Source organism: Sphaeramia orbicularis, chromosome 3 (genome assembly GCF_902148855.1).
Source record: "Sphaeramia orbicularis chromosome 3, fSphaOr1.1, whole genome shotgun sequence".
Lineage (NCBI taxonomy): Eukaryota > Metazoa > Chordata > Actinopteri > Kurtiformes > Apogonidae > Sphaeramia > Sphaeramia orbicularis.
The window spans coordinates 49,988,667-50,004,321 of NC_043959.1; the positions used below are offsets into that span (position 1 = coordinate 49,988,667).

At 35.5% G+C, this 15,655-nt stretch overlaps 1 protein-coding gene across 2 annotated transcripts; it reads left to right on the plus strand.

The window, feature by feature from the left end:
- The first annotated feature begins 781 nt into the window (after nt 1-781).
- Nucleotides 782-15,172, plus strand: ric3a (RIC3 acetylcholine receptor chaperone a). Of its 2 annotated transcripts, none has more exons than XM_030121658.1 (7): nt 782-1,022; nt 6,193-6,407; nt 6,517-6,589; nt 9,831-9,927; nt 10,406-10,563; nt 13,636-14,465; nt 15,017-15,172. In XM_030121658.1, the coding sequence occupies exons 1-6, from the start codon at nt 905-907 to the stop codon at nt 14,430-14,432; spliced, it is 1,458 nt and encodes a 485-aa protein (XP_029977518.1). In that variant the 5' UTR covers nt 782-904; the 3' UTR covers nt 14,433-14,465; nt 15,017-15,172. The 2 variants fall into 2 exon arrangements, with proteins under 2 accessions (XP_029977518.1, XP_029977528.1); XM_030121668.1 differs by having other exon boundaries at nt 13,636-14,460; nt 15,014-15,172.
- The last annotated feature ends 483 nt before the right edge of the window (nt 15,173-15,655 follow it).

Genomic DNA, 15,655 nt, shown 5'->3' on the forward strand with positions numbered 1-15,655 from the left:
AAGATAAGCAGATATATATTACATCAGTTATCAAACTACTTAGTCCTCAATGCCAAACTGTCAGACTGTAAACAATCTGCAAGCCATGCACATATTCCAGATTTTGTGAAGATGTAGACATGATATGCCATACTAGCTAAAAAGACACGACTCTTCTAAGAACAGCTCAGAGCAGAAATATAGGTTAGATTAATAGAAGAGGGATCACTGTGAGTCTCTTAAATCCTTAAAAAAAACCTTGAAAGATTTCTTTTACTGACATATTATTAAGAAATGCTCTCTCCAAATCTACTTTCACCTTGAAATGAACCAGAATTACAACCACTGACTCAACAATCAGCCAAATACTGATAACCTTGAATATTCCGTTTCATTACATAATTAGAATTCTGACGTACAGGTGTCTTTTCCTCATTGATTACATATAATTCTCCATCTGCACTTTATGCTGTAGTAACCCAAGAACAAAAAACAAAAGAACAAACACATGATGGCCCATTCTGAGAAAAAAAAAAAAGTAGAATAAGTAGAATATTTTCCTCTGACTTTCTAAGGTCACACTGATGCTGGGATGTGAACATGAGCAATCCTACGATTTCAAAAGAAATTCAGCATATTAAAAGGATTTTCTTGTCATCTGTACACACTATATGAAAATATATTAGACATATTCTCTCAATATATTGGAATATATTGGTTTGCACTCATTGCATAATAATTATGTCACAGAGTTGATTCCATCTTTGGGGATTTATGCTCCATATTTCAAACAGCATTTGAAGGCAGCAGGTCTAATCTGGTCTAATCTGAGCAGAAACGTCACCAGGAGAAACAACATCTGTGTGGATACTAGCTTTATTGTTCATGTCAACTAACTGCGTGGATGTTGTTTTTTTGAGACAAAATGTCTATAACAACTTGTCAGAAGGTCACTCTTATATCATGCTCAGTTCTCTGTGTTTCTCTCTTCCTGCCCAGAATGCTCTTACCCAGAGGAAAAGAGGACATGGGCCAACCTGAGGGTAAGGCAGCTTATCAGATCATCGTCCATCTATCCATCTCCACCCTGTTCCACCACCATTTTTTATATTGCTGCTGCTGCTGCCGTTGTTGCTGCCAGCTGTTAGTCTGAGTATACATGATGCTCTAGGCCTCACAAAAACAAAGAATAAATACAGATACAAAATTAAAACATCTATTTTTACTGTGAATACAGGTATACAAATGCATTTCTATTTGCACATTTGTAAATGCTCCAATATGAAAACGTCATTTATGTATATTTCTGATATTTTATAAAAGTGTATTTCTGCAATGAACCTGGAAGGTCCTATGTATTCTGTCGTACACAAAACTGAAAAACACTGCTGTAAATAAAAACAAGATATTGCTAGTGTTGTGAAAATGTATATCTATAAACATTTGCTTGCATTGTTTGTATTTAACATCTGTTCTATATTAATAACAAAAACCATAACATAAGCACAAATAAATAATCTGCTTCATAAGAAACAGTAAATATTACAAGAACTCTGCAAAATCATGGGGCCAAACACTGTTGAAGACACTCTCCATAATAAAAAACAGACATCTGAATGCCACTGTCAGTGGTATCTGAAATCCATTATGATATAATGATGTTGTTATACAATATAATTCAAGCAACTTCCCACGCAGAAAATTATGTAATGATGAAAAAGCTTAAGACTGACAGTTAATGGCAACAATAAAAAAAAAAAAGAAAGAAAGTATAACCTACCTTTAGATTTCAACCACATAATAGGGAATCTGTCCAAGACCAACAATGTTACTAATATAGAATCAGATCATTGATTTGTTTTGACTACAGCTGTGAGATGAACTGTTCCATTGACCTACTTCTGAGTTTCCGTCCCTACTATCACCACATCCCTGCTGCCCTTTGACCTTTGCCTCCCTCTAAACTGGCTGCCTGGGCACAACACTAAGTTTTTGTATTGATGTGCTGAGGAAAAGTCAATGGTGTCTGAGGAAATTCTAGTCTTGAAAAAAAACTGGCCGAGATGACACAGGAAACACGAGAGGAGAGATGAGAAGTGACATGCATCATGTCCACTGGGATCGATATTTATGGAAGACTCAGAACAGTAGTACTTTTTCGTTTCAGCATCTGTAGCCTGTCTCAGTATTTTTGAGCTATAGTAGAGCTCTCAAAACTTTATACAAAATACTTGCATGTGTTAAAAACAAATGGTACCAAATCAACTTATGCAAGAACATTACAGAGTTTATGCGTTAATGTCAGGTACTTGGTGTTCATTCATTACAATCAACCCATCACAGGAGTAGGCTGTAACACATACTGGGGTTAGGAAGTAACAGACAAAAACAAAGCCAAGACAAACCGACCTAAGGCTCAGTGAGTACTCTACTAACTACAGTTGGATATTTGGCAAAAAGGAGAAAAAAATCATATTGTGGTTCCTTTCACAGATATGGTGAGTCATGATTTTAGGACAGATGGTCTTGCACCTGCATGTAATTTTCATTGAGGAAAAAAAAAAAAAAAGATTTTCAGGTTGGGGCATCTCTGCAGCACAACAACAGTACATTTATATCAGTATGTTCAGACACATGTTGCTTTTGTCATAAAACTGTATCATGCATTGTGTATATGTTGATTTATTCTGTAAGATTATTAGTTCAGAAAATAATATTTGTATGTAACAAATATGTATAGATTCTATTTGCTGCAGTCAATTTCTTCCAGGTAAATATGTCATCTTGTGAGGTTCACTTTAACTATGTGCAAACAAGCAGACACAGAAAAGAGCGTGGCATCAGTTGCCACTCTTACCTTGGTTAAAAATAACTTGTTCCCTTCCTGAGGACTTAAAGTCCATGAAGCTTCACCTGCCTGGCCAAAACAAAAGCATTAACCTTTACTGAAATTGTTAAAAGATAATGATACTAATATGGAATTTAAACAAATTCAAAGCAAATCATACTATTGGTTACGATCAAGCGAAAATGAACATCAATATGAAAAAGTAAATTTGCACAAATCATTTATCAAGTGGGCTCATTTATTAGCTAGATCTCTATTTTTACCTCTGCCAAGGAACGGCGGAGGTTGTTTTCATCAGGGTTTGTCTCTTTATTTGTTTGTTTGTTTGTTTGTCTGTTAGCCAGATAACTCAAAATGTTATGGATGTGTGACGGAGCACCCCCTTTACTGAGTGCGGACAGTGCGCACTCACACACACACACACACACACACACACACACAATACACGCCGCACAAGTACACGTCACACACACACACAATACACGCCACACAATACGTGTCACACAGGTACAGGCCACACACATCCACACAAGTACACGTCGCGCACACACACACACACACACACACACACACACACACACACACACACACACAGTAGTTCGTACAAGGGTGCACACTTGTCCGTTCTACACATTAACATATGCACACATTGGACATCCAGGCTGGACACTCACCACATGCTCTGCTTCCTGCAGACTGACCCCCAGCCGGCCAAACAGGGCCGTAGCTGGTGCCGCCGTTTAATAAAGGGGGCGTCGGGCGGGAAAATGGTCACCTGACCATTTAATTAGTGGTTTCCACTTATTAAGGTTATTTCTCTCTGGTAGAGAGTGGTATATGATAAAACTAGAGTGGAAAGGTTAAAGGGGGTATTTTCCTTTATTTCTCTTGGGTTTTGAGGCTTCGTCTTCTTGTGATTTTCTGAGGAGAAATCATGTTTGTTTAATTTATTGCTGTGGGTCATGCCCAGTGGGAGGGGCTTTTCCCTATATATGTCGGCCATTTTGACTTTGTTGGGTGTCTGGAAAAGCTGACAACACATTGTGGGTGTTTTGTCAGTCTGCAAAGGTTTTTTTTTTTTTTTGTTTGTTTTTTTTAAGTTATTCCTTTTTCCTGTTAATATTCTGTAAATAGCTGTCACTGGGTTTGGGAAGACTGGGAAAAAAAAAAAAAAAACCTTAAAAGGAAGACCTTCAATTTTTTTTTGTTTTTTTTCTCTGACTAGCCACATTATTAACTTTACAAAGTTGAGCCATGCTACAGGATGGATTTGGATAAAATTTTCAGGAGATTTTGATACTGTCACAAGAAACAACTGATTAAATTTTGTTGGTGACGGGGGGAGGGGGGCTGATCTGCGCTCTCTGAGTGCTTTTCTAATATGGAACTGTTATCCTTTTTCAAATATCACTTGTAGAAAAAAAAGTTGCAACCAATTTTAGCGATTGTACTTTTTATACCATACCCATGCCTCAGACATAAAAATAAAGCTCAACTTTGATGCTAAAAATTATATCTAAACAATTACAAAATTTATTCAATCTGTCACATTTAGAAAGACTCTGTTCTCCTCTACCGTATTAAAAGGACTGTTGTGCACTTAAATGATACTCATAAATGTGACTCCCGTATACTGTAAGTCTGACCTACCACCTTCTGTATTGAGCTATGTTTTTGGTTTTTGTTTTTTTTTATTCCTCATGTAAGAGCTGTTGTGCATGTTTGTTTGAAGACACTATTTGTTCTGTCGAATGAAAAACAAAAAAGACTATCTGTGAACTGTTACAGAGAAATTACTCTTTATTTGTAATTTACCTATATCAGTATGGACCACCAAGTTGAAAATAACACTGTGTTAGTATTAAATCCATTAAATAAAACATTGTGATTTTATCTGGCTTGTTGTTTTAAAAAAGAAGTCAACATTTTGGGTGGTGCATACAATGTTAGCGTCATCCACGTGTTACTATGGCAACCTGTCCACGTGTTACCACATTCTCATGTCTTTAAAACAGAGACTTTTCAATATTTTATTCGAGAATTTATTCTCAGCCTAGTTGAACATAATATCTAAAAGGTTTTGTCCTACTTGATATCAGTTTATGGCAAGAACCACATGTTTTGAATGTTTGAGTAAAGTTTGTTTGAGTAAAGTAAAATTTTATATTTTTCACCTAAAACCTTTATCTCCCCAAATTTTGTCATACATAATGTTAAAGTGCTTATAAATACCTAATCAAATGTGTATGATACATGCATATAAGTTACTCTGATTACATGACAGAGACTGTTGAACACCAAATGTGTCCATGTGTCACCACTTGATCAGACCCTATTTTTATAAAAAGTCAACATTGAAATTTTGCCAGAGAAACTACTCTACTATTTCATCTAAAATAGGTCATATGATTTTATCTGCAACCATATAATAGGGGTTAAACTAAATATGATCTCAGGTAGAAAACTTACTCTTGCTCTAAAGCATTTTCCCCTTAGAGTTCCAGGTTATATTCTTGATATGCACCAGGTGAGCTGGGGGATGTGAGTAAACTCCTGTTTTATCCCAAATTGGTGTTTTTATAAGTCTCCCCCTGTTAGAACCATACACACTTATACCTCTATTTTTTTTTTTTTTTTGCCTGATTGACTTTGACACTTTGACAAAATGGTGGATCAAATTTTGAGAAAACTGCAAAATTACAAAATGCATTAGTTTAACCCTTTCATGCATGAATTATGAGAACCTTGATCAAAATTTTTTCCTGAGTGTTTTTATTCCTCTTTAGGCATGAAAAAAACAATGCGATTGAAAATTTTCTTCTGATAAATAAATAAATAAATAAATAAATAAAAATTAGTTAAATTTAACAAAAAAAAAAAAAAAAAAATACATACAAAAAATAATCATGAAAAAAAAAAAAAATTCTTATGAACTTATTTTTCATGAAGTTCCAAAAATGTCCACTCAGCTGAACACCACACGTTTAATTTTTGACGCACAGAAACATGTATTTACTGATAAATTGTGTGAAAACTATGGAGAGAGCTTGTGATTCTGGGGGTCTATGCTCAGGAGAGATCTACATAATGTTACCAATTCATGTCAGAAAAGATATGTAGTGTCTTAAAACTTTAATAAAGATATGTGTAAAAAAAAAAAAAAAAAAAAAAAAATGAAAAGAACAACAAAATCCATGAATATACAAGAGAACAGCTGTAGAATAGCTGTCCACTGTAGTGACCAGTGTGCATGAAAGGGTTAAAATGATACATACAACATCTATCATGCAAAATAATGTCTTTACGATACTGTCACTGGTATTTTTGGAGATGAGGTTTAACCCTCGTCCTGTCCTTTCCTGCAGTCGGACCCGGGTTCTACCCTCCTGTCATGCATCAGCTATCTTTCCCAGAGGATTCGGATCAGTGGGGTGTGGATCCTTCTTACTCCATGACACACAATGCGGAGATCGTGGCCAAAGTGAAAGGAATAGGACGAAAAAAATACAACCTGATGGCTCAAGTGATACCAATATATGGCTTTGGCATCCTGCTTTACATCTTCTACATAATCTATAAGGTAACAGTTTTTTACCTTTATGTCTTTACCTCTATAGCTTTATCTGTATGAACATAGAACATATGTATGAGTATGCTATTGCTTCCATTCATGTTTTGTATGTTCACAGTTGACATGTAAGCAGAAGGCAAAATCAGGAAACTTAATGACGATCAGTAAGACTCCAATGGGCCAGAGGACAGGTGAGTAATGCCAGTAATCTGTTACTTGTCTCAGAGCATATTGGTAAGCTTGAGTTTTGTGATCTTATATTCTATAACTGCATCTACTCTCAAAACAGTATTCATTTTTAATGAACAGTTGATGATGAAATTCTTTCTTTATTCAGTCATCACATAATAATACAACCAGTGTCAACAACAGCTACCCAGCATCCAATATAGGAAAAACAAAAAACAAAAAAAACAATGTATCCAAGCAAACAAATAAACGAAACATAAAAAGGTGAAAATAAACCAGAGAAATAGAAAACTTAACCACCGAATTAATGGTAATTTAATGTAGAATCAAAAATAAATTATTTACCTATTACTTATTAGAGCTTAACAATTGTATCCTTCAAAAATTGCCTTACGTACCATTTTTTTAAATATCAAAATGGGCTACACATTCTTAAATCCATGCCAGCCTCATTCCATAGTTTAACTCCAACAACAGATATACATCTTCGTTTTGTCTCTTTTTTAGCTTTTTGTACAACAAATGTACAAACATCTCGCAAATCATATTTAGACTCATGTGTTGAGAAGAACCTTTGTACACAGACGGGGAGTAACTTTAATTTGGCTTTATATATTATTTGCATTATTGTATCGTAAACCAAATCATTAAATTTCATAATATGGGATTTCATAAACAATTCATTAGTATGTTCATAGTAACCGGCCTTATTAATAATACGTATGGCTCGTTTTTGTAGGAGGACTATAGTATTTACAGTTGTTTATATGTCAAGCCCCACACTCCCACACAATATGACATATAAGGGAGTATAAGTGAACAGTAAATTATATGTAGTGCCTTATGGTTAATTATATTTCTGGACTTATACAAGATTGCCACTGATTTTGCAATCTTTCCTTTTATATATCTAATATGTGGTTTCCATGTATATTTGTGATCAATAACAACCACTAAAAATGTTGTATCAAACACTCTTTCAATTTCAGCATCACATATTTTTAATGTAATGTCCCCATCAATTTCTTTTCGATTCCCAAAAACCATAAATTTAGTTTTTTTAATGTTAAGTGACAATCTATTGACATCAAACCAAGTTTTAAGAATTTCTAAATCCCTTTCAACCGTGGACAAAAGTTCCTTTAGATTTTTCCCAGAACAGTACATATTTGTATCATCCGCAAAAATAATAAATTTTAATAATTCAGTGACATTACAAATATCATTAATATAGAGCAGAAAAAGTTTTGGACCAATCACCGATCCTTGGGGTATGCCACAGGTGACCTTCCTGTATTGTGACATAGTATTGTTAATTTGTACATATTGCTGTCTGTTTTCCAAGTAGCTTTTCAGCCAAGAATAAGCCACACCTCTTATCCCATACAGTTCACATGCAAAGATTTCTAACGGTCATTTTATCAACTAACATTAATGAAATATTAATGTTTATGAACTATATGGACAAAAATACTGGGACACATCATGGCTACAGCTGTAAGATGTCCTGTTCATGCTGATTTGAGATATAAACACCATTATTTCCTTAAAATTTAATGGGAAATTTGTCTTCCTATGTGAGAAGTGAAAAAATTAGATGGTTAGTTATGGTAGAAAATTATTCTTTAGTCAGAGCATGAAAAATATTTTAGAAATTTGGAGTTAGAACATTTAAAATCATTGTCATGGATACATTTAAAAAAAAATCGATGTTGAGAGAAATTAAGTTAAAAAAAAAAAAAAAAAAAACATTTCTGAGGGATTTTGGAAGCAAAGATAACAATTTAAACAAAGCTAACCAATGCAATGCACAATATAAAACTATATTATGACAGACCTATTTGTCACTATTGTTCTGTAGCCCAGACCCCTGTTAGAAGAGAAACATCTGAATTCAACGTGCCACAGTACTTTTGTTCATATAGTGTAGCTCTTAGTCAATGTGAAAACTTACAGTGGATTAATTTAATAACATAAATTTGATTGTTTTAGAGTATATAACTATTTGCAATGTATGCAATTTTATTTGCATTGTTTTTTTTATTATTCTATTACTCTAACTCTGCTCTCTTGGCCAGAGAATTGACATTTTACTCTCAATTTACCTTGTAAAGGATAAGATGATAATAACATTTTACTGATAGACTAAACCAAAAAAAATCCTGTCACACCCAATACAAATGAGAATGTTGTTGACAGGAAATAATGCAAATGCAAAATCCCTCTGTTCTGATAGCATATTCAGATTTAAGTATGTTGTTGTGTTGTTTGCACTGACAGTTTTATAAAAATCTAATATAGCCTCTTAAGCCTGGTTTCCCCCAGTATCGGGGACAGTTCCATCTGTGTTTTGATGGTTGCACAAGGCAACACTTGTAGTGATAAACACATGTTATACATCCACATAACAAGAAAAACATTAGCTGAAAGCTCAATAAAACCAATTGTTGGAAAAAGAGCACAATCCAAACAAGTACTTAAAAGCACAGATATCTAAAACAATCCAACAATCCAAGACCAGCGTGTGTCTAGAATAATTCCATTAAACAACAGATCAATGTGACAGACTTTGAACCCTAAGCAGATCCAACAGTATTATTTCTCTACCACCAAAGCTCACTGAACAAACCAAAGAAGAGTAAAAATCAAAACATAAAGGCTACATTATGAAGCTATTATTATGAATTTTGTCTTACCTTTGCTGTTTTCTGATCAGAACTTGGTTTAAAATGAATGAAACTTCTGCTATCAGCTGATCCATTATTTTGTGTTACGTTAAAATGATTCCCACTGGAAACAAATGGTCCAGGGCCTAAAGAAATCAATTATTCACTTCACACTGTATATTGAATCATAAACCACATAATATGGTGCACACCACAATACCAGATTGTTACCAATGTAGCAGTTTAATCTAAGTTAAAAAAAAAAATAAAAATAGATTTATAAATTAAAAACCTGTTTGTCATCAGGTAAACAAATAAACCTAGTGAAATAATCAGATCTTTTGAAATCATTAAAAAAAAACAAAACTGACTGGTGGTAACATACTGTCTCGATTTACTTTATTATTAATTCAATTATGAATTCATGAGAAAAACATACCAACCAAAGTAGATACTGGACAATCTGCATTTCAGTTTACATATGAGTTCACACATGATCGTATATTTTAATGCACATACAGAAAGTCAGTCGTGTGTCTTTTGACACCCTATTTTATAAGAATGATTTCTCTTGCAGCGACTGATTATGAGCTTGCCAGGCTGCAGGAGAGACTTCTGCAAACTGAAATGATGATGGAAAGGATCGTCTCTGGAAAAGGCCGTGAATCTGGGAGGTAAAAGGCTCCTTTTTTTTCTTTTATGCTGCCTTGACCACCTATAGCAGAACCAGGGAAATCATCTCATAGTGGTTTAGCTCTGAATAGCACAGAAATGAAAGGACCAAAAAAGGACGACTGTTAAGATGCCACTGGCATGTTTTACTCAGCAGAAGAGCAGCAATGTTAACATGTCTTTGGGGTTTAAATAATGAACTGTGTAGGAAATATTTAACTGTATGAGGGAAAGAAAAAGTAAAAAGTTGAATTTGTCTTGCAGACATTTGACCGCTCACTCTTTTTTAACTGTGCCAAGGAAAGCACTCTTTATTTCAGTGTGTTTGCATATAGATGATTTCTGCAGGGTTTAAATTGAGCTTTTTTTTATCCTGTTAGACAAAAAGTTTCAGTATAAGCTCCTAACTCATAGTCAAGCATCATCTTCCAGTAACAGTACAAAGCCTTGTTTGACATTAGTACCTGTGCTGCTCCCTAGTGGCAAAAGGAGGAGAAGTAGAAGTGCAGCTTCGAAGAAGGAGGAAAAACTCCTGAGGCAGCTTCGACAGATCACACAGCTGATGCAGGAGGGCCGCTTGGAGGGAGCATCGCCAGAGATGGAGGCTGAGGAGGTGCCTTATGGTGCAGACTGGGAAGGTATACAACTAAGTGATAAACCTCTTATAAACGTCATCATATAACATCATACAATAAAGTGTAGATTTGAAGTGAAAACATTATTTCTCCAAGTTAATTTGGAATGTGGAAGGAGTACTCACATCCTTAAATTTACAAACATCATACTGTAAAAATACTCCACTAAAGGTAAAATATCTACAAAACCTCAGTGAAGTACATCTAGGCCTAAGTATTTTCAGCAAATATGCATAAAATGTGAAAAGTTAAAGTTGTCAGTTGCATTATTGTGAATGTTTTTTTTCACTGCCATAAATGTTTAACCCATAAAGACCCAAGCATCCATCACCGACCAAAAACATCTACTGATCTAAACTGTTTAACACCTGTTGATCCACTAATCCTATCAATACATGTAAATAATTGGTGTACAATGCAGTTTGTCATCTTTTCATGGTCATCAGATATGACCCATTTGGACGTTCAGAGGCTCCGTAGTTACTGTGGAAACACCATCATCTTCTACAACACTGATTCACCGGTAAAACCCATGGACAGTGGATGGAAATGCTTGGTTTACTTTCAGGAATTATATATTTTACTGAAAAAGTCATTTTTTTCTGCAGTTTTTGCCGTTTTTGATATAACCCTCCACTTTAATCTGCACCGTTATGAACATCTTCATGATGAGTAAATTAAACACAGAAAAATGCCTGATTTATACTGATAAAATGCAAAATACAGAGGATAATATTATAATACGTGGTGATAAGTCATTTAAGAAAGGTTAAACAGAGAAAAATTTTCATTTGGGAAATAACAAAAAATTATGGGTTAAAGATGAGCTCATTTTGACTATACTATTGGGTTATGTCCTATGAGAACAAGGAGCAAAAGCTGTAGCTCCAAAATGACACCAGTGCATTTTTATCATTCACATGTAATGCCAATGATGGCCACTGGATGCTGGCTCCAAACAGCTCTGGCTCCCATGGGTGTGGATTGAAATTCTCTCTACTTTCGTGGGGCCACCATCTGTGCTAAATGGGTGCAAATGAGCAAAAAAAAAAAAAAAAATCATTATTGACCCACACCAGTGGCTGAAATGCAAAGAAACACTCAGAAAACAGGAATCCCACAGACAAAACAAGGGAAAATTGCACTCAACTGCAAAAATGATGGGAAATGGGCATGTGCCGGTATATCATTAGCACAAAAGCTATTAAGAATAGGAGCAAAAACAGAGCAGTGGGTGCAATCTGTGTAGATAAGCACTGAGTCAGTATTCGTTTCAGGAGGCATTCTGGTCTCAATCATGTTATCTAGACTCTCTAACAAGTGATGTAGTGATCCTTCTTAAATAAGGTTTTAAGACTAAAAGAAGGCTGTCGTATATGTTGTGTTAGCTTTTAGGTCTGCTGATTTGGACTTTTTTAAAGGTTATTGAATTAACCCATAAAGACCCAAACAGCTGCAGGTGACTAAAACATCCACTGATCTAAAATATTTTATACCTGTTGATCCACTAATCCTATCAATACATGTAAATATTTGGTGTAAAATGCAGTTTATCATCTTTTCATGGTCATCAGATATGACCCATTTGGACGTTCACAGGCTCCATAGTGAATGTGGAAACACCTTCATCTTCTACAGCATTGATTCACCAGTAAAACCCATGGAGTTGGATCAATGACAGTGGATGGAGACACTTAGTTTATGTTCAGTTAATGATAGATTTTGTTGAAAAACTCTCTTTTTCTTCAGTTTTCTCTGTTTCTGATATAATAAAACACAACTTTAATCTGAGGTTTCATGAGCATCTACATTGGTGTTTTTCAACCTTGGGGTCAGGACCCCACGCAGGGGTCACCTGGAATTCAAATGGGGTCGCCTGAAATTTTTAATAATTGATTAAAAAAAAAAACAAAAAAAAAAACTTACTAATAAAAAATATATGGTGAGTTGACAGAGACAATCACAATCCATAAAAGACATGACAAACTGTGAAGCTGAAACTGAAGCACTGTGGTACTGTTTATCTTTCAAATGTTCATTGTGGTCGGTTTTAGATGCTGCAGCTCTTTCATAATTCATAGTTTGAGTTATTGTTTGTTCAGTATTAATTGTCAGCCTTGTAAATCCAAGCTGGACTGACTGTACATATCTTGACAAAAGAAAATAAAATTCTCACTTTGTGCAGTAATCTACACCTGGCTTTTCTGCCTCCGTCCATAATAATATTCATTATATAGACTAAATATTGTCTAAAATTTACGTTTATTTGCAACACAGTATAGCAAACTATTACATGATCAAAAACAAATTAATTTTAGCAAAAAAAAAAAAAAAAAAAGTTTCTGTTTTGAATGTCTGGGGTCGCCAGAAATTTGTGGTGTTAAAATGGGGTCACGAGCCAAAAAAAAGGTTGGGAACCACTGATAAATATAGAAAAATAGTTGATTTACACTGACAAAACACACAATACAGTGTGTACGGTTTTTCTCTCTATTTAACCTTTCTTAAGTGATTTATCACCATTAATCATAATTTGATCCTCTGTATTTTGCATTTTTTCAGTGAAATTCAGGCATTTTCCTATATTTAATTTATTGATCATATACTGTAATCTTCATGGTGAGATTACATTTGAGGATTACTATGTCAAAAAAAGAGAAAACTTAAGATAAACTGACTTTTTCAGTAAAAGATATTAACTGAATGTAAAAACAAGTGTGTCCATCCGCTGTCATTGATCAAACTCCACAGATTTTACTGGTGAATCAATGCATTTTACCTGAGGTATTTTAATGTATTGCTAGAATTAGTGGATTAACAAGTATTGAACATTTTAGATCAGTAGATGGTTTTGGTCACCGGTGGATACTTGGGTCTTTATGGGTTAATTACATGAGAATATCATCGTATTGATACAAAGAACAATCACACAACAGGACATACAAAGGCCATAGCAGATGAAGACACTTATGTAAGACTAATCAGTAATTAGAACACAACAGGGACTCATGGTAATTTTTCAGTCAACAGCCAAACTTGTCATACTATATCTCAGATTGTGTCTGTGTGATGCAGGTTACCCTGAGGAGACCTACCCAGCCTATGACGATGAGCGCTACAGCAGCAGCAGACCTTATAAACCCATCACTCTGGCAAAGACCAACGACCAGCTCACTGCTGAGGCTCTGGCAGAGAGGATGGAACAAGAGGAGGAAGAAGTTCTGGCAAGGAAACTGGAAGTAGTGCGAGAGGAGGATGAAGAGGAAGAGGAGGAGGATGGTGATGAAGAGGAGGAAGAGGAGGAGGAGGAAGAAGAGCAAGAAGAAGAAGAGGAGGAGGAGGAGGAGGAAGAAGAGGCAGCGGAGAAAAGGCAGTTGCTTCCTCCTTCACCGATGCGTGTTACAGATAAATTGCAGGAGAGGATTGGTTTGGAGGTGAGCAGAGAGCTCCAGTATCACAGCGGAGGAAAGAAACAAATAACCTTCAGTGAACACAACGACGTGTACCGTTACCCCAGAGAGGATACATATGAGGAGGAGATGGAGGGGATGGAGGAGCAGAAGCAGTGGCAGGAGGAGGAGCAGGAGCAGGAGCAGGAGGAGGAGGAGGAGGAGGAGGAAGAAGAGGAGGAGGAAGAGGAAGTAACAGAGATGGAGGAAGAGGAAGGTGATGAAGATGATCCAGTGATGGAAGCAGAGAGCCTGCAGTTCAGCTGTGAGGGCTGTCCCAACCCAGAAGAAGAAACAGAGGAGGCCATAGGGGAGGGGTTGTTCATGTCAGTGCCTGTGGAAGGGGACGCTCAGGTCCACGGAGACCCACCCAAAGAGGTGGGGGGCAGTGGGCTGAGGATGAGGAACAGACGAGAGACTTAAAAGGCTGTTCTTTTTGCCTGGAATAAATGTTAACCCTTTCATGAATTGCATGAATTATGAGAACCTTAATCAAGATTTTTTTTCCTGAGTGTTTTTATTCCTCTTTAGGCATGGAAAAAAAAACAAACAATGTGATTGATTTTTTTTTTTTTTTTTTTTAATCAACCTATTTTTCATGGAGTTACAAAAATGTCCACTCAGCTACACCATGAATTTTATTCTTGAAGCAAAGAAACATGTATTTAAAACCCAATATCATAAAGTGATATGAAAACAGTGAAATGAAACCATGTTTAATGCAGCTAATCTGATGTTTTCTCACATTTTAACATATTCCAATACTAGTTATTACTCACTTCATGGAGATAATATGCAAAAAATAAATATTAACAATTGATTTCCACTCAAGAACCAATCAAGAACAGCAAAGTTACAATAATGATATGAATTGGAGTTTATGAGATGATGCATAAGTGTCCACTGTGTTGGTTGATATGGAACTAAAACAACAAAACCCATGAATATACAAGAGTAAAGCTGTAGAGTAACTGTCCACTGTAGTGACCACTATGCATGAAAGGGTTAAACACAGTCAACTGTTGTACTTTGTGAACATTACTATTAACTTACTATGTATGTGTAAAATATAGTCAATAGAAAGATGCGATGATGTTCTTAAGTCATATTTTCATGTAAAAGTCTCCTTTCACACCTCAAATAAAAACTTCATATTCCACATGTGTATTTTCATCTGTAAAAAACTATGTCTGTGTAACTTACAGTAAGCATTTGAGACCTAAAACCTCACAGCATAAGCAAATAGATATTTCATTCTCATATATCTGTCTTTGATAAAAAAAAAAAAAAAAATTGAAACATTTTTTTGAAAAGAGTCAGTTATTTCAGGAGATACAGTCATGGTTGGTATTAACAGGTCAGGACTGGCTTAAATATTTCAGAGCGGATTTGTTTACCCAAAAAAATACTCATCTTCTCTATCATCTTCCCAGAATAAAGGTCAGAGTAGTCTCATATCTGCCTCATGAGTTATAGCATGAGCTCTCGTAGGTCAGAGAATTAAGGTTTCAGAAGAAACGAGGAGCACTCGGATAGCGCAGACCTCCGCCAAGGCTGATCAGTGGCCCCCCCCCCGTGGGCCCCCCCATCACCACCAAAATTTCATCATTTCTTCCTTATCCCATTTCCAACAAACCCTGAAAATT

Coding starts and splice junctions, on each gene's coding strand:
- ric3a (XM_030121658.1), top strand. CDS start 905: ATGTCTATAACAACTTGTCAGAAGGTCACTCTTATATCATGCTCAGTT. Junction 6,408..6,516: donor TCTTCTACATAATCTATAAG/GTAACAGTTTTT, acceptor GTATGTTCACAG/TTGACATGTAAGCAGAAGGC. Junction 9,928..10,405: donor AAAGGCCGTGAATCTGGGAG/GTAAAAGGCTCC, acceptor GCTGCTCCCTAG/TGGCAAAAGGAGGAGAAGTA.